Source organism: Corythoichthys intestinalis, chromosome 1, assembly GCF_030265065.1.
Source record: "Corythoichthys intestinalis isolate RoL2023-P3 chromosome 1, ASM3026506v1, whole genome shotgun sequence".
Taxonomy (NCBI): Eukaryota; Metazoa; Chordata; class Actinopteri; order Syngnathiformes; family Syngnathidae; genus Corythoichthys; species Corythoichthys intestinalis.
In genome coordinates, this window is record NC_080395.1 from 59,539,115 (window position 1) to 59,564,577 (window position 25,463).

The window sequence follows — 25,463 nt, forward strand, 5'->3', positions numbered from 1 at the left end:
GGCAGTATCAGTGACATCTGACCGTTATGTCAATATGATCAATGAGTGTTTCCTGCCAACACTGAACAAGATGTGTGTGGAACGGGGGGCAATATTGAAATGTCTACTGAATGCACGTTGCGTTGCGACGAATGAGTGACCGCTTGAAACAAATGCCTCAACAGCAAAAGCGTGTTCCAACTTCGTCCACTCCATGATGCTCACTGGGGTTTGAGAAAAATAGACACAAAATAACTAACGAACATTAAAAACCAAACTTTAAACCCCATGCTCTCAAATAAGTCCATCCCTACCATCCTCAGCGCAACCATCGCTTCAGGGCGGCAAATTTAAACAAGCAAGTTGCTCTGCCCCACCCAGTATATTTTCCGGGTGATTCAATATGAATGTGCCAAAATCATCATGTGATAAATAAAGTTTTACCGGTTGATATCTTTTGGTGTAAATATCTCATAATACAGTGAGGACAGCTGCGTCTCATAGTCCAGTGCGGCTAATCTATGAACAAATGCCGTTTTCGTGTCAAATTTGGTGGGTGGTGGCTTATAATCAGGTGCGCCTTATAGTGCGAAAAATACGGTAACTTCAAATTTTCAAATCAAGTGCTCAAAGGTGGCCATCACCGGCACTTGAAATACATGAAATAATACTTGAAGTTATGTTCAACACATGTGCCTATACCAGGGTTTTGTAATGTTTTTCATTTTAACATATCGCGTGATGATTGAGGCACATGCTTTTTGAATCACCCTGTATACATACCTCTGAAACTGTATATTTTAGCAGTTTAAACCTTTGCTCTGTCATCTATGTTCTATTTTGAATATAATATTGAAATTTGGCACTTCTACATCATTGAATTCAGGTTTTGTTTCCGTTAATGAATATTTTTATGGGCAGAGCCATGACTAATCTGCAAAGAGAGTATTAATTCATCAATGGTAATGCGCCAGTCCGCAAGTATCATTTGTTGATCTTGCACAATCTTGTTGTCTGTGATTGAGGTTGATGGATTCCTTCTGCTTGTGTCACACTTATCCGGCCCCTTAAGATATTGTTAATCCATTCATGCTGTTAGGGCTCCTGCTCCTCCCTCCTGAGCCCTGGCTCCTGCAGGTGTGCCTGTTTTTATTTTGATTACAGATTGCACGAGACGGGGTGAGCGGCCACAGGTGATGGTGATGATAATCAGCCCTCTTTAAAAGCAGTGGACGCCGCCACCTCGTCGCCCGATCAACGTGTCTGTTTGCTAAGTCAGTTGTATCTCGCATTCTTTACTTATTTCTCTGATCACCGGCTCACGACATTTTTTGCTCTTGTCCCAGGTCCTGTTTTTTGCGCGCCCCTTGTCGGATTTCACGCCTGCCTCCTTCCCGAGCTTCATCGCCTCACGCCCACTCGACTACCCCGAACAGGAAGTTCCACTGCTTTTGTGTTGGACACAATAAAGCATTTTTATTCATTGCCACACCGTGCCTGTGTCTGCATAAAGATCCCCTCTATTCCGAGAATCCTAACAGTTTGATCGGGCCACGATGGATCTCGCAGACAATCCTTCCGGCTCTCCCAGGTCACTCCGGGACCAACACCAAGCCATTGACTTCCTCTTCCATAAGGTAACGGCCATTTCCCACTCACTCCGGGCCATACAAGCACAACTAGCCCCGTCACCTCTTCGCCACGCCGCCGCCTCGCCAAGCCGCGTTCCAGCAAGTAACCCGGCGTCATTTGCTACGGGCCGAGAGCCTCACGTCCCCGCTCCGGCGCCGTACAATGGCAACCTCGGCACTTGTCGCGCCTTTCTGTTGCAATGTAGCCTAGTTTTCGAGCTACAGCCACACACATACCACGAAGATAGAGCGAAAATTGCCTACCTTATTAGCTGCCTAAGCGGGGTTGCTCTCGATTGGGCGTCATCAGTCTGGGAGCAGGGATCCCCCGTGTGTCGCTCGTATGCGTCCTTCACCGAGGAAATGCGCAAAATATTTGACCACCCAGTCCGCGGCAAAGAGGCAGCCAAACGGCTCATGTCGGCTCGCCAAGGGTCTCGGAGCGTCGCCGAATTCTCAGTGGAGTTCCGGACGTTGGCCGCTGAGAGTCGTTTTAACGACGCGGCCCTACAAGAGGTATTCCTCCGCGCATTGAACGAGCCTCTCAAGGACGAATTGGCCACCCGGGACGAGCCAGATTCCCTGGACAATCTCGTCAGCCTTTCTATCAAAATTGACAATCGCCTGCGTGAACGCCAGAGACAACGCAGGGTGCGGCCGGACGCCCCGCATTTGCCCCTCAGTCTTCCCGCGACCATCCCCGCTTCCTGTCCTGGCCACTGACACGGCGCCAACGACATCACCCCCTGCTGAAAGGACCGCGCCAATGCAGTTTGGCCACACCAGGCTGTCGCAGGAGGAGCGTGCACGCAGGTATCTTGCACAATTATGTATTTACTGTGGTCAAGGTGGGCACTTTATTCGCAGCTGCCCGCTGCGTCTGGGCTCACCCAAAAAGGGGGACTACTCGTGAGCCACATGTCCAATCATTCCTCAAGCCGGCTCCAGCTCACAGCCACACTCACCTGGAAGGACCAGTCCCACACAGTGACCGCCCTTGTGGATTGTGGTTCTGACGAGAACTTCATGGATCGTGGCCTCGTGGAGCAGTTGGGGCTGGTTACGCATCCGCTTCCTGCCCCGTTAAAAACCACAGCACTCGATGGGCGTCTCCTTTTTAGTGTGAGTCATAAAACAGAAGCCTTCGACGTCATCTTGTCCGGAAACCACAGAGAGGTGAGCTCCTTTCTAGTTTTCCATAGTCCCGGCACACCGTTGGTCCTCGGCCTGCCATGGCTAAAAACACACAACCCTGCCATAGACTGGACACACCCCAAGCTAACTGCGTGGAGTGACTTCTGCCATGCTAACTGTTTGAAATCCACTTTAGTGCCTGCTCGTCCTGTCCAGAGCATGGGACAACCGGACCTGTCCGCGGTACCAAAATGCTACCACGACCTGGGGCAGGTGTTCGATGAAGACCGCGCAGCATCGCTCCCCCCGCACCGTCCTTATGATTGTGCTATCGACCTCCTTCCTGGTGCAGCTCTTCCCAAAGGTCGCCTCTTTAACATCTCGCAACCAGAAAGGGAGGCGATGAAAAAATACATTAGAGTCCTTAGCAACTGGTGCCATTCGCCCGTCGTCTTCCCCTGTAGGTGCGGGATTCTTTTTCATAGGCAAGAAAGACGGCGGCCTGAGACCCTGCATAGACTTCCGAGGCCTGAACGAGATAACAGTAAAAAACAAGTACCCTCTTCCCCTTCTTGATTCTGCGTTCACCCCCCTCCAAGGTGCTGCTATTTTCACGAAACTCGACCTACGTAGCGCCTACCACCTTGTCCGTATTAGGCAGGGCGACGAGTGGAAGACCGCCTTTAATACACCCATGGGCCATTATGAGTACTTAGTAATGCCATGATGAGACATGATTAACAAATTTGTGGTGGTCTACTTGGATGACATCCTTGTGTTCTCCCGCACACCTCAAGAGCACGAGAACCACGTCCGTCAAGTGCTCCAGCGGCTCCTTGAGAACCGACTGTACGTCAAGGCAGAAAAGTGCGAGTTTCATGTCCCGGAGACCACGTTTCTCGGCTACGTCGTAGGGCAGGGGGAGCTACGCATGGACCCGGCAAAAGTCACTGCAGTTCTGAACTGGCCTCGCCCCTCTGACCGAAAGCAGCTACAGCGGTTTCTCGGTTTTGCCAATTTTTACCGTCGCTTTATCCATAATTACAGCCGGATCGCGGCTCCACTCACGGCCCTCACTTCCACTGCCAAGCCGTTTCTTTGGTCCAAGACTGCAGACTCCGCCTTCAGCGACCTCAAGAGCCGTTTCACCTCTGCCCCGGTGCTAGCTCATCCCAACCAGTCGCTGCAGTTCATGGTGGAGGTCGACGCCTCGGAGATAGGCGTGGGTGCTGTGCTATCCCAACGCCAGCCCGCCGACGGCAAGATACATCCATGTGCCTTTTTCTCCCGCAGGCTCTCTCCCGCTGAACGCAATTATAGCATCGGGGACAGGGAACTGGCCTTGGAAGAATGGCGCCACCTCCTGAAAGGGGCATCCCAGCCCTTTGTCGTGCTCACCGACCACAAAAACCTGGAGTACTTCAAGTCCGCCCGGAGACTGAATCCACGACAAGCCAGGTGGGCCATGTTTTTCTGCCGCTTTGACTTCACCCTTTCATACATTCCAGGTTCCAAAAACGCCAAACCAGACGCCCTGTCACGCCAGTTCCAGACCACCGAACCCAAGGAGGAACCTGCCCCCATTCTTCCACCAACCTGCTTCCTCGCCTCAATGGAGTGGGAGATTGAGCGGAAGGTGAAGGACTCCCATGGTGAGCACCCAGACCCCCGAACTGGCCCGCAACCTGACCTGTTTGTGCCCCAAGCTCTCCGTTCCCAGGTGCTGGAGTGGGCTCACTCCTCCCGGCTGTTCTGCCACCCCGGCATACGTAGAACGATGGCTGTGCTGCGCCAGCGGTTCTGGTGGCCGTCAATGTCGGAGGACACCAGATCCTTTGTTTTGGCATGTACAGTCTGCGCCCGCAGCAAAACTACCACCAAGCCCAGCTCTGGACTTCTCCGCCCGTTAACCATTCCGAGCCGCCCTTGGTCTCATATAGCGCTAGATTTCGTCACTGGTCTGCCTCCTTCCAAGGGTCACACAGTCATACTCACCGTCGTGGACAGGTTCTCCAAAGCCGCCCATTTCATCCCCCTTCGCAAGCTCCCGTCAGCCACAGAAACCACAACCCTGCTCACTGACCATGTATTCCGTTTGCACGGCATTCCGGCAGATATAGTCTCTGACCGCGGACCACAATTCACCTCACAAGTTTGGAAGGCTTTCTGTGCGGCCCTGGGCGTGAGCGTGAGCCTCTCCTCGGGTTACCACCCACAGACCAATGGCCAGTGCGAACGGACTAACCAACAGCTCGAAGCGGCCCTCCGTTGCACTACTCAGGCTCACCCCAGCACCTGGAGCGATCAACTGCCCTGGGTCGAATACGCGCACAACTCCCTGCCAAATGCCTCCTCGGGTATGTCACCATTCTTGTGTTCCTTGGGTTACCAACCCCCGTTGTTCCCCTCACAGGAACGTGACCTCGCCGTCCCATCGGTCCAAGGACACATAGATCGTTGTTCCAGGGTCTGGGAGCAAGCGCGCGCTGCACTCCTCCGCGCCTCTGAGAAATCCCGTGCCCAGGCTGACCGTCGCCGCACACCTACACCCAGCTACGCCGTCGGCCAAAAAGTGTGGCTGTCTTCAAAGTCCCTGCCACTGAAAACTGAGTCTGTTAAGCTTTCCCCCCGGTTCGTTGGCCCCTTTGAGATCACAAAGTTAGTGAACCCTAGTGCTGTGCGCCTTAAGCTCCCTGCCCATTTCAGAGTCCACCCTACCTTCCACGTCTCCCAAGTCAAGCCGGTTTCCACGAGTCCCTTGGCCCCCCCGTTCAGCCGCCTCCACCACCTCTCTCGGTCGATGGGGGTCCTGCCTACCGTGTGGAGCGGCTTCTCGACGTCCGCCGTCGTGGCCGGGGGCTCCAGTATCTGGTGGACTGGGAGGGTTATGGCCCGGAAGAGCGGTCCTGGATTCCAGCCCGATGGGTGTTGTCCCGCGAGCTAATCCATGATTTCCACCGCACCCATCCTGGAAGTCTTTGTCGGGCGCCAGGTGGCGCCCGTAGGAGGGGGGGTCCCGTTAGGGCTCCTGCTCCTCCCTCCTGAGCCCTGGCCCACCTCCTGCAGGTGTGCATGTTTTTATTTTGATTACAGATTGCACGAGACGGGGTGAGCGGCCACAGGTGATGGTGATGATAATCAGCCCTCTTTAAAAGCAGTGGACGCCGCCACCTCGTCGCCCGATCAACGTGTCTGTTTGCTAAGTCAGTTGTATCTCGCATTCTTTACTTATTTCTCTGATCACCGGCTCACGACATTTTTTGCTCTTGTCCCAGGTCCTGTTTTTTGCGCGCCCCTTGTCGGATTTCACGCCTGCCTCCTTCCCGAGCTTCATCGCCTCACGCCCACTCGACTACCCCGATCAGGAAGTTCCACTGCTTTTGTGTTGGACACAATAAAGCATTTTTATTCATTGCCACACCGTGCCTGTGTCTGCATAAAGATCCCCTCCATTCCGAGAATCCTAACACATGCACCATTCATTTCAGTAGCATAGGTTTAAATATTGTGCTCTGTGATTGGCTATAGACCAGTTAAGGGTGTACATTGCCTCTTGCCCATAATTAGTTGGGTTAGGCTCCAGCACCCCCGCGACCCTCGTGAGAATGAGCAATACAGAAGATGAATGAATGTTTCTATATTTTACTGAAAGTCTCCAGTAAATATTCAAATTCTCTCCCGATGCACCTTCTGATGAATAAAATCATATCATTGTAAGCAGTGCTATATTGTGCTCGTGGAGCAGCAACTTTTATTAAGCAAAAACAACACATGTAAAAATCCATTGAACTAGTAGATTATCTAATGACGCAGATGTCGGTGGTTCCAAAAAAACATACACTAAAAACAAAAGCTGACTAGAGACCCAGGTATTTACTGATGTCAGTACCCAATACCCTGTTTAGAACCGCACAAAAAAATCGTGCTGGCTGAGAAGAGTTTATGGATAACTCAGCTATTGAGCACTAAATTGTTCTCAGATTGTGCAAATTTTTTCATCACTTATCGCCAATGTATAATTCATGTATTTAGAAAACAAGTCATGACTTGATTTCACAGGATCTTTATACAGAGTTGGTTTGTCTGTCCATCCACCTACAGTATCTTCTCCTACTTATCTGTGGTCGGGTTGCAGGGGCAGCAGCTTCAAGGAAGCCAAGACTTCCCTCTCTCCTAAGGGTGTAGGTTTATTGCCAACATTGGTGGGAACAATGTAACAGATTAACCTGCATGTACACTTTTTGCTGGGGACGAGACATTAATAAGACCAAACAGATTATTGAACGGGAGTCAGGGCCACATTTTTCGCGAATATGAACCTAATTAATTGATAGGTGAAATGATCAATGCAAAATAAATCTGCCAGTGTCCCTCTGAAGTAGACCCATTCTTGGGACATGCACTCTGAAGCCACCGCTTTGCATTACGGTAATGCACATAATGCAAAGAATGATCCAAATGAGGGACGGCTAGCTTGACTTTGTTTTTCCTTTGTGGAGGCTGGCTTGACCGCAGTAGTTTTGCAAGTTAGCAAGTTCACATAGATTAATACTATGCTAACTCTGATGCAGGTCGGACTTGTAGTAGCACAAACATTGACTTCTTTTTAGAATACTTACAGTGGCTTGTGCTGGCCGAAAAAAAAAAAAAATTCTAATATCCCTCCTCTTCGAAGGGGGTGGAGGAGGCAGCATGTTGTATTTCTCTTGGTACGGTGGAGTGAGTGTGCGTGTGCGTCTGTGTAGCTGGAGGAAGAGGCGGAGGGTCAAGTCATCAGCCAATTAAATGTACGTTTGAGGGGGGAAAAATGGACCGGCACATTCAGCAAGTGAAAAGGTATAAATGTACAACTGAACATAATGAAAAAAATTTATTTAATAAAAGTAGGGTCTATTCTATCTTTACAACATATGGGAAGACAATCTAAATTATCCATATAACTGAACTCATTATGTAATGCACATTAGGTGGCTTAAAAGTTGGTGGGGACGATTTGAGCATCCTAAAAAGTTGGTAGTGTTTTGTCTCTAGTTCTCTGTTAGTGTACTTAAGTACTTTTTTGTGTATCTGTACTTTACGTGAGTACAAATATGAAGGGGTACGTTTTACTTTTACTTCATGACATTTTACATCACGTATCTTTACTTTTTACTCCACTACTTTTCAAATTGTTGCCTGGTTTACACGTTACGTTTGTTTTTTTTCATTGGGAATTTAAAGTTTCGTGTTCATACCTCTCGCGCAATCGATATGTCCCGTGCAACTATCCCGTAATTGCGCACTTGAGGCAGCAACATGAGTACAAGCAAGATTAGGCAGGTGAACAACATATTGACCAATAAAAACCAACAGTATGAGCAGCGCACCTTTAGATGGGGGCTGCACACTCTTGTACTGTAGGTCGGGGTATGCACCTGATGCTTCGCAATTTGCCATTAAGCTAGGTTTGGGGGAATTTACAGTTGTTTACAGTGCAGTCAATTTTATTGCTCTTTTTTTTTCTCCCCATTCTGCACCGTTATATATAAAATTGAGCAATCAATGAATTTTCTGGTTCTTTCTTTGAATATTGGCTCAGATCTCTGTATATGCATCATGAGAAAATACTTTTACCATTTGCTTTTAAAGACCAAATGTGAAGTAATTTCATAAGATGCCAAATAGGGTCACAATCAAAGTAATCAAACATTGTCCAACAAATAAAGCATGAAAAAATAATTTATATGTTGTATACAGTGTTGTTAATCTTACTGAAAAAAAAGTAATTAATTATAGTTACAAATTACTTCTCCCAAAAAGTAATTGCGTTAGTAACTCAATTACCTGAATGTAAGAGTAATTAGTTACTTGGCAAAGTAATTGGTGATAATTACTTTTTTTTTTTTTCCCTCAAAAAAAAAATAAAAAATAAAAAAACATTAAAAAACACTGGCCACACAATGTGAAGTTTTTTGTGAAGGTTTTTGGTACAATTGGCCCGAGCCCAATTCTTTACCCTAATTTACCCTTTACCCTGAATCAACTGTTAAAAGTTGTTAAAATTGCTCCCATTATTGCATTAGTTCCCTTCTCTCTACTTTCGACATATGAAAGTTTTAAAACTGTTTCATCATTTAAAGATAGATTCAAGTCAAAATTTTGCCGATTTAGAAGTATTTTAGATAAAAAGTTACTTAGGTTCGCTAGGAAGGTTCTCTACAACAGAGCCGTCCTAAAAAGTCTACTGCTTTAAGATGGCGGTTGTCTACTAACTCATTTAGTGCCATGTCTGTCATTCTGCATCTAGTTATATCTATGTACAGTACAAGTGATATCTACCATGTCTACCATATCTACCATAACATGCGGGCGTAGTTTGTAGGCTATCGGCTACAACATGTATTATTGGAGCTACCTAGCATCGCGTTTGCTCGGCGTCACAACTTTCTTGCCTCCTCCCTACTCCTGCTCTGCCGTCTCGGTGAGTCCGTCTCCCTCAGACTTTTCCACCAATATAGTAACGCATAGAAACGCATGCCTTTCCGTCCTCAGTAACAGTAACGGCGTTGCCAAGATGAGAAAAGTAATTAATTAGATTACCCACTACTGAAAAAAATAACGCCGTTGGTAACGCCGTTATATTGTAACGCCGTTATTAACAACACTGGTTGTATATTTGACAAAATAATCGCGTTTCCGAAGTTCGAGCCTGAAAGGGGACGAATCCGGAAGTGATACGTCACACCGAGAACAGCGATGGCAGCGCTCCATAAGGCCGCCATACAAAGCCCTTCAAACAATGATCCAAACAGCGATATACGCAATAGATCGAGCGCAAGGGAGGAGATCCAAGTTTTTGAAGAATTGGAGGAAGAAGAGGGGGTTGGAATTTTATGTTGGACCTAACATGTATTAGTCAGACGCTAATCAGGATGCAAACAATATGCCTGGACTACCTGACATGGAATGGAGACAAAACCCATCGAGATTACAAGATTGGTAAGATATAGGCTGTTATTATTTTCATGATTTGAAGATGCAGGCATTTGCACATAATTTTATGTTTTTGTCTATCTGATGACTTTGTTTAAAAAAATAATAATCAGACTTCATGTTTATTTTGGCAGATCTGGCAGCTCTCGTGCATATAAAATAATAATATAAAATTGTTGGGGGGAAAGAAGGAGATGAGTCGTTGATGGCTTGCTCCACTTTATTGTGGCAACAATAAGAAAACAAAATAATAGCAGACTGCCGCCACATTCGACCGCGAAGTTTTGCTTCTCGCTCATCTCCCCCTCGCCTCCTACTACTCACAGCTCTCCAGTCCCAGCGTCTCTTAAACAGATCGTGCATAGTGTCTTGTTATGAGCTTTTTGTTGACAAAGGTATCAAACACACGACGTGCTGACAACTTTGTTTCTTTATCAACACATGGAGCTAACAGTACGAACACAGCTTGGGGCTCTCGGCAGGCTGTACAGAGCGATAGATAGAGCCTGTGCCTCTCTATCACACTCACGCGTCACCTGACCAAAACAAGAGTAACGTTGAGTGCACTTCAGGGTGCCTCGAAAAACATTATATCAGAATATTACACGCAGTTAGGACATTACACTATAAGATAAAATAATATGCATAAATTCATTTACACAACACATCCCAAGAATTGCATGTAGTTTATGAAAATTAACGTCATATGAAAGAGTCGGAGATTTGTTGGTGCAATGAGAAGCTGGACCAACAAATCACACTCCTGACATTGAAAAAAAAAAAAAAACTTGAAATTTGGGGCATCTTGGGAGCAAGCGGCCAGGATCAAACAGTATTTCAACATGCCAAAAAGACTGTTGCATTTACTGTCTTTTTTCAAAAAGATGGAAAATGGTTCAAAACGAGTCAGAAAAGCACACAGAAAAGAAAGAAAAAAAGGAAAGTCCCACACCATGGCAAGTTGGCATTTGCGTTTTGTTTTCAGCACCATTTTCTGCATCATGTAATGTCCGTAACTGTGTGAAGGGGCCATCGGACAGCAGAGTGGTGACGTAGCGGGAAGTGAGGAGAAGAGTGCGGCGAGAGAGCGAAGTTGGCGGTCGCATGTTGCAGCAGTCCGCTGTTATTTTTGTTATTTGTCATTTAACTGTTGCCACAATAAAGTGAAGGAAGCCATCATTCACTCCTCTCCTTTCTATTTCCCTATTCGGGCTGTTACAATATGTTCCGGGACCTGTCCACGTGCCGTCATCCCTGCGCTGTCATACAGTGCCTTGCAAAAGTATTCGGCCCCCTTGAATCTTGCAACCTTTCGCCACATTTCAGGCTTCAAACATAAAGATATGAAATTTAATTTTTTGGTCAAGAATCAACAACAAGAGGGACACAATCGTGAAGTGGAACAACATTTATTGGATAATTTAAACTTTTTTAACAAATAAAAAACTGAAGAGTGGGGCGTGCAATATTATTCGGCCCCTTTACTTTCAGTGCAGCAAACTCACTCCAGAAGTTCAGTGAGGATCTCTGAATGATCCAATGTTGTCCTAAATGACCGATGATGATAAATAGAATCCACCTGTGTGTAATCAAGTCTCCGTATAAATGCACCTGCTCTGTGATAGTCTCAGGGTTCTGTTTAAAGTGCAGAGAGCATTATGAAAACCAAGGAACACACCAGGCAGGTCCGAGATACTGTTGTGGAGAAGTTTAAAGCCGGATTTGGATACAAAAAGATTTTCCAAGCTTTAAACATCTCAAGGAGCACTGTGCAAGCCATCATATTGAAATGGAAGGAGCATCAGACCACTGCAAATCTACCAAGACCCGGTCGTTCTTCCAAACTTTCTTCTCAAACAAGGAGAAAACTGATCAGAGATGCAGCCAAGAGGCCCATGATCACTCTGGATGAACTGCAGAGATCTACAGCTGAGGTGGGAGAGTCTGTCCATAGGACAACAATCAGTCGTACACTGCACAAATCTGGCCTTTATGGAAGAGTGGCAAGAAGAAAGCCATTTCTCAAAGATATCCATAAAAAGTCTTGTTTAAAGTTTGCCACAAGCCACCTGGGAGACACACCAAACATGTGGAAGAAGGTGCTCTGGTCAGATGAAACCAAAATTGAACTTTTTGGCCACAATGCAAAACGATATGTTTGGCGTAAAAGCAACACAGCTCATCACCCTGAATACACCATCCCCACTGTCAAACATGGTGGTGGCAGCATCATGGTTTGGGCCTGCTTTTCTTCAGCAGGGACAGGGAAGATGGTTAAAATTGACGGGAAGATGGATGCAGCCAAATACATGAACATTCTGGAAGAAAACCTGTTGGTATCTGCACAAGACCTGAGACTGGGACGGAGATTTATCTTCCAACAGGACAATGATCCAAAACATAAAGCCAAATCTACAATGGAATGGTTCAAAAATAAACGTATCCAGGTGTTAGAATGGCCAAGTCAAAGTCCAGAGCTGAATCCAATCGACAATCTGTGGAAAGAGCTGAAGACTGCTGTTCACAAACACTCTCCATCCAACCTCACTGAGCTCGAGCTGTTTTGGAAGGAAGAATGGGCAAGAATGTCAGTCTCTCGATGTGCAAAACTGATAGAAACATACCCCAAGCGACTTGCAGCTGTAATTAGAGCAAAAGGTGGCGCTACAAAGTATTAACGCAAGGGGGCCGAATAATATTGCACGCCCCACTTTTCAGTTTATTTGTTAAAAAAGTTTAAATTATCCAATGAATTTTGTTCCACTTCACGATTGTGTCCCACTTGTTGTTGATTCTTGACAAAAAATTAAAATTTTATATCTTTATGTTTGAAGCCTGAAATGTGGCGAAAGGTTGCAAGGTTCAAGGGGGCCGAATACTTTTGCAAGGCACTGTATGTACTTTGCGTGGGGGCACCTTATGATTTACAAATTAAGCACTGGTTCACAACAGTTGGCAGCTATGCTTTGACAAAGTCATCAGTCATCTATCCAAAACGCACACTTACTTTTTTGCAAACCTTGAACATAAGCAGACCGGTTGAGGAAGCAGGCATCTTCGAAGTCTTTGTAGCAGAGAACACGACTCGATGATGGCGTGAAATTCATTTGCTTAGTGCGAACAAAAGATGTCCATTTACATGCCCTGCTATCCTTCAGCCACTCATACAACTTTTCTTTAGCTTGAGAACAATACATCGCCACACACCGCCGTGGCATCTTACCGAGAAAGCAATGCAATAATACTGTGTGTATGGCAGACTTCTCTTGCAGTTCTCGGTGTGACGTAACTTCCGAAGACTGTCGAAGAAAAGCGTTTTCATTGTCAAGGGCGTTGCTATGGGTTAAACAAAGAATCTGGAAGGGTTGCGTTAAAAAAAAAAAAAAAAAAAAAAAAAAAAAAAAACGAAAATATGCTTATAATTGTTTGGCAATTGATATTATTCAAAAAAATGATTGGCCAACCTTACTTCACATTTTGTCTTTAAAGCAAATATTATTACAAGTACTTTTGTACTTTTACTTCATTATGTTTTTTCTTAGATACTGTACTCGTACTTAAGTATTTTTTGCCCCTGTATCTATACTTTTACTTAGGTAAAAAAAAAAAAAAAAAAAAAAAGAGTACTTCATCCACCACTGCATTCTATCGATCTGTCTATCTGTCTGTCTGTCTGTCTGTCTGTCTGTCTGTCTGTCTGTCTGTCTGTCTGTCTGTCTGTCTGTCTGTCTGTCGTCCTTTTGTGTCTGCATTTATAGTTATTTTAAATTTACGAAGGGGAAAAAACTAAAAAAAAAAATTGCTTTTGTATTTCTTTGTTTTTTGTTTCACTGCAAAAAAAAAAAAGTATATATCCTGCATATACCCACGATTTTGAAGCGAACGTGTGATTTGATTTGCGCGGCCATGACTTTGAAGACGATCACGTGACGAGAGATAGTCCCTCGAGGCTCAGCCATTAGCCGAGTCTTACACACGTTCACCATATTGACACTAATTAGCAGGTGGGCCAACTCATAAATATCACCCTTTAATGCAAATGGTCTTTCTTTGTGATTATTTTGGCATAGTCCCGTCCACAAAATGGCCTTTTCTCTGGTGAGTGTGACGTTCACAATAATGGTCTAATCGACGTGTAAAGTATTCCTTTTCGTAGAGTCATTATCGAAGCGCTGTTTTCACTAAAACCTTTGTCTTAGTCCGCCTGACTGAAAGGGGCAATACATTTGCTATTAATGTTTGAAGGCGACGTCTTTAACTCTCCCAAGTTTATGGTCATATTGAATTTCGACATTAACGAAGGTATGGTCTTGTAATCGGCACAGAGAAACGAGCCCCGCAGGCCCGACAGCCCCGACTCTGACTCTCCGGCCTTGTCGACGTGCAGCAACGCGGACGTCTTCCGCAGGATGAACAACATGCTGGGCAACGCTCTGGATCTGACCGGCGTGTGCACTACTCCTAACAACAACAACAAGGGCAAGGCAGACTTCATATGTGGTAAATTCACCATGTCCGACCACTTGAGTCCTCATCTTAAGTCACAATGGCCGACATGTGCCGCCATTTTATTGCTAAACCTGTACGAGGTTTCACGCAAAAGACCTGAAATGATTTTCAACTAAATATCACGAACTTCAGAGTTTGTGCCACATTTGAGTTTTTAAAAACATGTATACGTTTTTCTTCTTCTAATAAGTAGGCCTATTCCGTTTGTATTTACTGTCTCAGCACATGAAAAGCACGTAGGGTACAGTTCTATTACCTCCCCACCCCCCAGGCGAGATTGCCACTGAAAATTTTAAACTATAAAATGAAGGGGGGGGGTCCATGTTCACAGTTGCCACATTTGATATCATATATTAGTGATTCTTAACTAAAGTTCTCTGGTGCACTGAATTAGATGGTTTTTGGAAAGATTTTTCTACATGTCTATTCCATCAATGGAAACAGGACTGCAGAGCAATAAAAAATGCATTAGATGAGATCCTTTCAAACAAGGATTTATACATTACAATCATAGACTTCATTACCTAATTCATTCCCTCATTCATTACTTTCATTGTATAACTGTATAATGATAATAAAGGGCTATTCTATTCTACAATAATTTGTGATTGTATATAGAATTGATTAATAATCTATTCACATATTATTTATAATTGATTCTACGTGTTTTCCTCCAGTATTAAGTTTCTGATGTTAAATTCAGTGATTAATTAGCTGTTGAAAAATTGCCGTAGATTTAAAAAAAAATTGAAGTTGTTATTTTGGTCAAAAACTTGTATATGTTGAATATTGCAATTGATGCTGAAAATATAGGTGATTATCTCTGAATTTAATTTTTGTGCATGTCGTGTAACATCACTTTTATAGCGATTTTAAGTTTTGTTATACTTGTATAAAAAATAATCGGGATTTTATAAGGGAACGACTTAGAATTTTTTGATACCGCCGCTCATGGAGACTCATATATGGCTAAGGTAGGTGCCTATTTTGAAAATGGTTCCCCCTACGGATTGGCCCAGTTTCCCTGTGTTATGTCAATAGGTTATGAAGTCTATGATTAGAATATTTCAGATTCCTGTCGCCAAATTGACTTCTTGTTCAATTAAACACAACCAGATATTAAATCAATTTATATGTGAAATTAAACTAGAATTGTTTCAATATTCCCACTTTATTTGCGTTCCTGTGGTATTTTATGTGAAATGACAGCTTCAGCACATAAATTGGAAAGTGTTAACCCTTTGAAAGTGAGTTTTATTTTTTTTGTTTAGACAAAACGTGTCATATTTTGGATCAAGTATCCAACAATATTGACTACAGTGGTACCTCTACATCCGAAGTTAATTTGTTGTTCCAGGACCTTGTTTGTAAGTCAAAATGGTCGTATGTTAAGCAGGGTTTTCCCATAAGAATAAATTGTAATTCCATTAATTCGTTCCACTGCCCGAAAGCTAAATCCTTAATACTGTTGGTACCATTACAAATGGCAATTACACATAGCAAAACAAATTATTTATAAATAAAAACGGAATAACATAATTACAATTATAATAATAATTACAATAATTACTGTAATAATGTAATGAATTGGGTTTTAATGTGGCGGACGTGTTTTGCGTGCTGTACTGTAATGCAGAGTAAGAAAGGTTGTTGCCATCAACTGGAGCAGCTACTGGCTTGTTGTGTTGCACAAGTTCTGAAATAAATTGCCCGAAAGTGCCGCGGTTCACGGGAACTGGGCCCCCTCGCACCCGGCGCAGCCGCCGATCGTGGCGAACTGGGGCTTCTTCCCCGGTGGCTTTCAGGCTTGCTCTCCAGCGGTTAGAACTGCGGCTTTAAGGCTGGCTCCCCACTGTGGCCGGCTACCAAGAGCCGGCCCTCACCTTCATTGCACCTCTGACTTTCGTCGCTGGGAGAACCCTCCGGGTAAGAGTCACCTTGTCCTTTCACCACCTGCACTAACCTTCTTTGAACCTGTGTTAATTTCTCTGACAAGAAAATCTGCTGTGTGCCTGTTTGCGGCGCTCTCATGTCGTATTTTGAGCATGTCGTTGGATGTAGAAACATGGCGAGTCATATTTTACATTGGGTGTCGAAGCGATCGTATGTCGGGGTACCACTGTGTTTCGGTCTTGTTGAGGCGCCATAATTTGGTACTCCTCCACTGCCCATAGACCCTCAGAGACTCGTAACGTCTGATGGGTGGGACAAACCCAGGCTTCAGTCAGTCTCGCTTCACTGTATTGAAACGAGGTACTCTCAACTCTGGATACGCATAGCGTCCATGCTGTTATTACATCTACACACATAGGGCTGCAACTAACGATTATAATAGATTTAATCAGAAAAGCCTTTTTTTTTATATATAATTACCTATAGTTTAACTCAAAGTTGTTTTAGGAATTTTGTAGGTAACGAGACAAAATAGATTACTAATTACTTCAAAAATATTTTATTACATCTTCCTGACTTAAAGCAGAAATGTGAAGTAATTTCATAACATGCCAAATAGGGTCACAATTAAAGTAGTTAAACATTGTCCAACAAATAAAGCATGAAAAAAATTTGTTGTATATTTGACAAAATCATTGCGTTTCCGAAGTTCGAGCCTTAAAGGGGACGAACCCGGAAGTGATAAGTCACACAGAGAACAGCATGGCAGCGCTCCATACATATGGCCGCCGTACAAAGCCCTTCAAACAATGATTCAAACAGCGATATAAGCGATAGATCGAGCGCAAGGGAGGAGATCCAAGTTTTTGAAGATTTGGAGGAAGAAGAGGAGGTTGGAATTTTATGTTTGACCTAACATGTATTAGCCAGACGCTAATCAGGATGCAAACAATTTGCCTAGACTACCTGACATGGAATGGAGACACAAGACCCATCAAGATTACACGATTGGTAAAATATAGGCTGTTATTATTTTCATGATTTGAAGATGCAGGCATTTGCACATAATTTTATGTTTTTGTCTATCTGATGACATCGTTTAAAAAAATAATAAGACTTCATATTCATTTTGGCAGATCCGGTAGCTCTCGTGCATATAAAATAATAATATAAAAACGTTTGGGGGAAAGATGAGTCTTTGATGGCTTTCTCCACTTTATTGTGGCAACAATAAGAAAACAAAATAGCGGACTGCCGCCACATTCGACCGCGAAGTTTTGCTTCTCGCACATCTTCCCCTCGCCTCCTACTACTCACAGCTCTCCAGTCCCAGCGTCTCTTAAACGGATCATGCATACTGTCTTGTTATGAGCTTTTTGTTGACAAAGGTATCGAACACATGACGTGCTGACAACTTTGTTTATTAACACATGGAGCTAACAGTACGAACACAGCTTGGGGCTCTTGGCAGGAAGTGGTGTCTAACGGTGTGAGGAAATGTAGTTTTTTCGCACAAGCGAACAGATTACAAAGCACCACTTCAGTGTTGTCCCGAGACTACATTTTCCATAATTCGCTGCTTGACCTGCGCGCTCGCTGATTCGCTGCGAGACATTAAAACCAACACACTTGTTGTCAACTGTCACCTGTCAGTGGCTCTTGTAAAACACAAACTAGGCTATCAAGCGATCATCGTGAAAGAAACTCCGAACCGTACAACTGCAATGCAATGCTTGAAGCATGAAGGTGGAAATGCATAATACAAATACACACCGCCGGTGAGTTTGTGCACATTTGTTTGCCTCTTACGGCAACGTGACCGTGAAGCCGACCCGCTTATATGCACATCCACACCCCTTTCCCGATTGACAGTGGATTAACCCTTTCGGACAAGATCGTAGATGAAGCATAATTTAAACACGCTTAATCTAGCGAACGCAACAACTATGATCGGGGATTGCCACAAGTTAGCTTTTGGCTAACGTCAGTAGCTTTTACTCAGGGTACCCGCGGGTTATTAAAAGTATTAAAACATTGAATTTAGTTTTCCATTATTAAAGGTATTAAAAGTATTAAATTAGCTATTGTAAGTCTGGAATTTTTTCACCGTGGCCTTAATTTTCAAGAACATCTCAGTGCAACCTAAATTATATCCGTGACGTTTTTTTTTTTTTTTTTTTTTAAATCCATAACAAAGATGACGCATAGAATTTTTACGATGCACTGCACTACAAATCGAAATGCAACTCGTGCGTGCCAAACCACCACAACCGGCAAAACGGAGAATCCATCCACCTCTGCATCGGGAATGCGTCAGTTTGTCGGTGGAACGAAAACCCTGCAGGCAGAAGTATTGTGGATTCTGAACACCAAAACAGACCACCATTCATATACTTCAAATGACTCCATTGGTGAGGTTTCGGATATTACGTCATTTTTGGTCGGCATCGGCTGTCACAATGTTGGTCATATTGCGTTGTGTTCCAGAGGGAGCGTTCCCGATGTCTTAACTGTCTTTTGTAACGAATTTTCAGTTGGCAGAAAAAAAAATGCAAATTTTCTTAATGTTTAAATAGTCTACATATTTTTATTTACCATTTATAAATGCATTTACACAATGAAACAACGCTGGAAAAATTTGTTAAACATAATGTTGCTCAAATCGTGGTTTTTTTTTTTCCCAGAGGGAGCATTCCCGACTTCGTAACTGCAGCCAATTTAAGCTCATCAAGACTTTAAGATAGAGCTAAAATCGGGCCTAAAAAGTCCAGCCCAACCCGAACTGGTCCGCGGGTATTAAAGCCCGACCCGCGTTTTGTGTGATAACATTTGTGACGATGTCTGCATAAAAGCCTCTTTTATAACGAATTTTCAGTTGGCAGAAAAAAACCACACATTTTCTTAATGTTTAAATAGACTATATTTTTATGATCATTATAAATGTATTTACACAAAGAAATAACGCTGGAAAAGTTTGTTAAATATAAATAGATGCGGTTTTGTGGACTCGCAGAGGGGAAGATTAAAAAGGGCGTATAGGCACGCTCTCGCTCTGCAATGACCATACAGTGCCTTCTTTTTTTTTTTTTTAAATCCAAATTATAATAAGTATTCCTTAGTTTATCATTCATACATCGTTAATATATAGTTATTTCAAAAAGTTAGCGAGAAAGAACCCTGGCCCGGGCCGACGTAATGATTGACATTTTAATTTTGGTCATGTTTTCAGTTTAATTTTGCTGTTTCCAGCTTGCTATGATTATAATTGCGATGTTTGTTTACCGCTTTTCCTCTTACTGCGAAGAGGGATGAAGTTACATCGGCCGCCGCTATGATATTTAAGTCACCAGCCATCTGCTGTGAGCCGGGAATTTAACGCCTGCTTTCGCGCACACTGCTTCCCATGTCAGTCGACACGGGAAATTGTTTTCACTCACAACCGCTGCACGGTTAAGTCCCGCGATATTCCCGTTGTTTTGGAGTATGTGCAAGTGCTGTGCTCAAGTTACATCCAGTGGACCTGCTTAAACATTTCGGTTTGCCTTTCGAATGAATGTGAATTTCGCCGTTTTAACTCGAGAGTTAGCCATGTTCACTGGGGTCTTGGCAGGTGCACTAGCGGCTAGCCTCCTCCTCTTTTTGTCCATAATTATTGTGTGCGTGTGTGTGTTTAAAAAAAATTGACAGACTTTATAATGTTACTTTAAATGTGTTGTATCTTCAATATATGTGCATTATTTTGTCAAACACACTTAGTAATTGAGGTTAAATTTGATGTTCAGTGCTTTATTTATTTAATGATTCAATATAATCTAAATAATGGGTGCAAGAAAAGTGTTTAATTTTCAGTTGAAATGGCATTAAAAAAGGTCTTAAAAGTCTTGAATTTAGATGTCTCAATCCTGGGGGGACCCTGTTACTGTTCATTCCACAACAGTTGGCAGCTCTGCTTTGACAGTCATCAGTCATCTATCCAAAAATCACACTTTTTGGCAAATCCTTGATCATAAGCAGACTGGTTAAGGAAGCAGGCATCTTCGAAGTGTTTGTAGCAGAGAACACTACTCGATGGCGTGAAATTCATCCGCTTCGTGCGAACAAAACATGTCCATTTCCGTGCCCTGCTATCCTTTGGCCACTCATACAACTTTTCATTTGAGAACAAAACATCGCCACACACCGCCATGGCATCTTACCGAGAAGCAATGCAACAAACAATACTGTTCTATGGCAGACTTCCCTCGCACTTCTCAGTGTGACGCAATTTCCGAAGATTGTCGAAGAAAAGCATTTTCGTTGTCAAGGGCGTTGGTATGGGTTAAAGAATCTGGAAGGGTTGCGTTTAAAAAACGAAAATATACTTATAATTGTTTAGCCATTGATGTTATTCAAAAACATGGTTGGCCAGCCTTACTTCACATTTCCGCTTTAGTCCACAACTGTACTGGTTTAAGTACATAAAACTTATTAAAGATTTAATAAAGATTCTGAGTAAAAACATAAAATTCTCAGTACACAAATCATTCAAATAAAAAAATGCTGCTCATTGACATTTTCTTGTGTGCAAAACGCTGATATAAATTTTGTCAATTACTTTTCTTTGGCGGGTGGGGGATTACACAAAATTGAATGAGGAAGCAGACTGTAATGAATCAGTTTTCTTTATCAAACAGTTGTTCATAAATCCAAATTTCCAAGCACACCCTCTTATATGACAATTTGCAGTTTGAATGGGAGTTTCTGTTGAAAGACTCTTAAGCCAGGGGTAGACAAACTATTCCACAAACGGTTTTTGTGGGTGCGGGTTTCTTGCCTGGCTCTGCCAGACTATTCTCCCTGTATTTTTCAAACACTGAGAGTAGTCTGGGAATCATCCCATTAACGGCCTCTCGAGCAGGTACAAAATCAATCGACAAATCAGATTTGTTTATTTGCGTGACGTGTTCTTACCGAGCAACGTCACTCTTGCGCGTCGAAAGTCGTCTCCACAACACAGATGGTCAACGGGAGAGCCGAGAATATGTTCCAATCCACGGTAAAATCAGTTTTAAATTACCAAAAACACATCGACACGAGTCAATGACAACAGTCTGTCTCGCGCTAGCCATGTTGGATAAACTCCGCTCTCTTCGAATGTTTACTTCCGTGCGAAAGTCCCTCGTCCTTCCCTCGTCAGTTTACTAACGTCACGTCTGCCCGTGCCCGTCGCTGATTGGTCCACTCCGCTGTCTGTTTGCTGTGGCTTGCTCCGCCCTGGAAATTGTATCCGCTTGAATGGTGGCCAGACTCAATAGCTGGAACAGCGGTGAGTCTGGTGTACCAGGCAAGCGGGATTCTGTTCCAACCCATCAAGATGATACGTTTTTACCAATCTGGTGTCTTGCAAGCTCAATTAGTTGATTGCAGTTAGGTGCTTTTTGTTTCAGCAAAAACCGCATTGGTAAACTGTCCGTGCTGGATCAGTTGGAGCACAGACCAGGACCCACTTCGGCCCTTGAGGACCGGTTTTCCCACCCCTGCTCTAAGCTGTTATATGAAGGGGTTTGTTTGTGGTTTCATAAAAAGAGACAAAATTACTATTTAACAGTGACTAGAGTGCTAATATGCTGCCCCAAAACACAATACAAACAGACACTTAACACATTGATTAGCATAATCGCTAACTACCTTAGTGCTCCATGTTAAGTAGTAACATGAACAAAGAATACAAACAATGCAATTGGCTTCATTTATTCACCTCTGACGAAGGCACACTGGATCTAACAAGGCAATCGAAATTTCTGCACTTTATAATATTATCCAGCTGCCCTACCTGAGTATAGCAGTGAAATCTTGCCCCAATCACTGGGGCGCGTGCACCCTCACATTACACTCAAGGACACAAACTGGACTGCTCATAGCTGCAGGCAAAAATCGATTATGAAATTTGCAACTACTTTATTAATCGATTTGGTTGTTGTAGCCTTACAAACACAACAGTATACATTTGATCACCTAGTTCTTGACATTTTAACGGAAGCCAAGCTTCCCTTGCAGTCATGGAGACGTAGCATGCATTCGAAAAGTGAATGAGGTTTTCTTAGTGCAACTATTGGTTAGCAATTAGTGGTAGAGCACCTGCAACATTCAATTCATATCTTAAGATTTTATTTTTTTGCAGACGAAAAACATCAGTATTCATCAACTAAAACTAGACAAACACCTTGAGCATTGTTCAACAACTACTAGATGGACTAAACCTTTTTGTAATGACTAAAGGCCCAAGTACACTGCATGCGTGATCGTTGCGGTTCTGGTCCGGTTCAGTGTTGCCTGCGTGCCACGCAGTCCGTCAAAAACAGGCAAATCATACCGGCTGCTGCACGGCTGCGGTCCGCCAACTCCGTCCCTTCGTGAGCTCTCGCGTGATCGCGCGCGATCATGTGCCATTTAAATCAACGACAAACACACAGTCTGTAGTATGTACTCATCAGAGAAGCAGAGAGAGAGCACATTTTTTTTCTTGCATATTGATAATGTAACGTTTGCTAAGCGGAAGTTTGGCCGCGAAAACAACACACGAGCTTCAACGCCTTTTTCCTCTTTTTCTTTATTAACTTCCCGCCACCTCACCAATGCAAAAACAACAACTACAGTGGGGAGAACAAGTATTTGATACACTGCCAGTGGGTTTTCCCATTGTCAGTGTATCAAATACTTGTTCTCCCCACTGTATTTACACTGACGCTATCTAGTCCACCAATCGGAGCGTCGCGCTGGTGCACCAGCACACCAATGACAGCCCCGCGTTGGTGCATAAATTAACCCACCGATGACAGCCCCGGCGACACTACAATATTTTATTTGTGTCTGTCTCTTAATTCCAGATTGACTGCATCATGTTGAGATCAGGGCTCCGTGTGTGGAGGGAAGGGGGGCTATTATGCCCTTGGTTGTGTCGGTGCGTTTATATCTTTGTGCACATTTAAAATTTATGGCACATAACATCTCATAGAGCTGTTATAAACAACTGATAAATAATCTGTCATATTTATAAAATGGATAGCGAATTATATTCGACATGAACTAAAAAAACAGCGTACTTGGAATTGGTGTCTCAACACTGCAGATTCATGTGGCCAGCGCAAACTGTTGTTTTTTTCTATGAAGAGTCAAGTGAAATGTAGGAAAGAAAGAAAAACGTCTTGAATAGACCACCAGGTCGAAACTTGTGGGTGTCTTTTTTCTCTTTCTCTTTCGTACTTTCCCCCCTCGACTCTGTATACAAACCGAGATTGTACGCGGGGCACGAGAATTTCTGCAGTGGAACCACTTCCAGATACGCTGTCTTTTTTTTTTCTTTTTCTTTTTTTTTTTTTTTTTTTGCTTAGCACGTCGTGTTTGATATCATTGCCAGAAAAACACACATAATAGGACACTTTGCAGTTTCGCTTTTAATGGTGTCCTTATAGTAATATCTGCTGCATGTATATCACTTTGTGGCTTTCCACCTCCATGATGAAGCGCTCATCATCCATTTTCGCTCGTGTTTAAACCGTGATTAGGCACCTGGGCTTATGACGTCAGGCCCAGCTCCGCCCATTTTGCCGGATGCGTGTCCGGCAAAAATAGAAAATAGCCTATACCATCCGGCGGGCATGCGGCACGCCGGAGGTGGTTCGCAGTCAAGCCGGAGCACTGACGCGGCCGGTATACGTTGAACAATAGGATATAATGGGAACGGATTGGCTCCGGCGCTATTTTTTACCGGAGTCGGACCGGAAACGCAACGATCACGCATGCGGTGTACTTGGGCCCTAACAAGTATTTTTGTCCAAAAGATTTAAGGAAAATTAAAAGGGCTGCCAAAAACGTCACTCGCTGGAGCATTATAATAGGTTTAGTACTGTATAATGGATATTTGGATAAATTATGTGTGCGGTCATTAAGCACAACCTGAATTCATCAGTGTTTTTAATCTCTTTATAAAAAAGTAATTGGTTACAAATTACTTTTCCCAAAAAGTGAGTAACTCGGTTACCTCATTTTAAAAGTATTTAGTTAGCAAAGTAACTGACGTTACTTTTCATGTTCTACACGTTATTACATGTTCCATTCTATGACTTTTCACATCAAATATGTTCATATTCACTGATTGAATTGAACTATTTCATTCCAAAATAAACACCGTAGGTCACACTTTTATTTACTTATTTTTTTATTTCACCTATGAGTGTACTGGTATACAAACTTAAACATTCAAATGCTGTGAGAAAAAAGCCTGGGTTTTCCTGTTGTACCGAACTGTGACCCTCGTAATGAGGTTCTTACTGAACCGTGACTTGTGTGTTTTTATACCATCACACCCCTAATATATATACATTTTCAATATATAGGTGAGGCTCTGAATCTCCCATCTTTGCTCTTGTTGATTTGATAAAAAAAAAAAAATAATAATAATACAAGGTTTATGGATACGTCATTCAAGAAAAGTTTTGGTCATTTTTTTTTTATTTTTATCGTAGCATCTACAATGACAACACCCACTTGATAATAAATACTGATCAGGAAAGCGGTCCAATATTTTCAATTAATTGTACCCACCTGAACGCTACGAACTGTATGGAGGCGGTGGGAGTTGCCAGAGAGATGACGCTCGCCGCGCTAAATGCTAATGCTAGCGAGAACGTGAATGCTGTGCTAATGCTCAGAGCTACCTAGCATTGCGTTTGCAATAGCGTCACAACCACCTTCTCCCCTCTCTCCGTGTCTCATCAAATTGTTGTAACACACGCCTTCACTTTCCTCAGTAACTGTAACGGCGTTGCAAAGATGGGGAAAATTAGATTACTCACTCCTGACAAAAATAACGCAGTTATACTCTTAACGCAGTTATTGACACTGGAATTCATACTTAAGGCGTACTGTCAATTTTGGGGAAAAATACAGGATTTTAAGTTCACATCACAGTCCAAAAAATGTAGTACATTGTTTCTCCTTGTGCCCTGTAATTGACTGGCAACCAATTCAGGGTGTAACCCTCTAACTCCCCAATAGTTGGCTGGGGATAGGCTGCAGCAACCCCACGACCCTTGTGAGAGTAAAAGCCTCGAGAGATGAATGAATTGCAGACTTATTGTTGCCTGTATGTTCCAAGGGCGCTAGGCTGTCCATTTTTAAAATTTCAAAATATATTGTTATATGAATAAACTAATTTTAAAATAAAAATTACAAAAAATATACTCTGGTTATGATCCCCAATATATATATATATTTTTTAAACAGTATTAAACTCATTGCCTGTCATTGACACCGATAGATGTGAAACACATGTCAATTGGTATGGCTAGCATGGATTAATGTTGA

The 25,463-nt window shown here is 43.3% G+C and overlaps 1 protein-coding gene across 2 annotated transcripts in view; it reads left to right on the forward strand.

Annotated features, from left to right (window-relative positions):
- Positions 1 to 13,645: 13,645 nt before the first annotated feature.
- The window catches only part of LOC130923809 (cytoplasmic polyadenylation element-binding protein 1-like), a 36,147-nt gene continuing 24,329 nt past the window's right edge, over positions 13,646 to 25,463 (forward strand). For both annotated transcript variants that reach the window (XM_057849811.1, XM_057849821.1), the window contains exons 1-2: positions 13,646 to 13,814; positions 14,042 to 14,216. In XM_057849811.1, the coding sequence (XP_057705794.1) occupies positions 13,800 to 13,814; positions 14,042 to 14,216 (190 nt within the window). In that variant the 5' untranslated portion in view covers positions 13,646 to 13,799. The remainder of the gene's footprint in view (positions 13,815 to 14,041; positions 14,217 to 25,463) is intronic.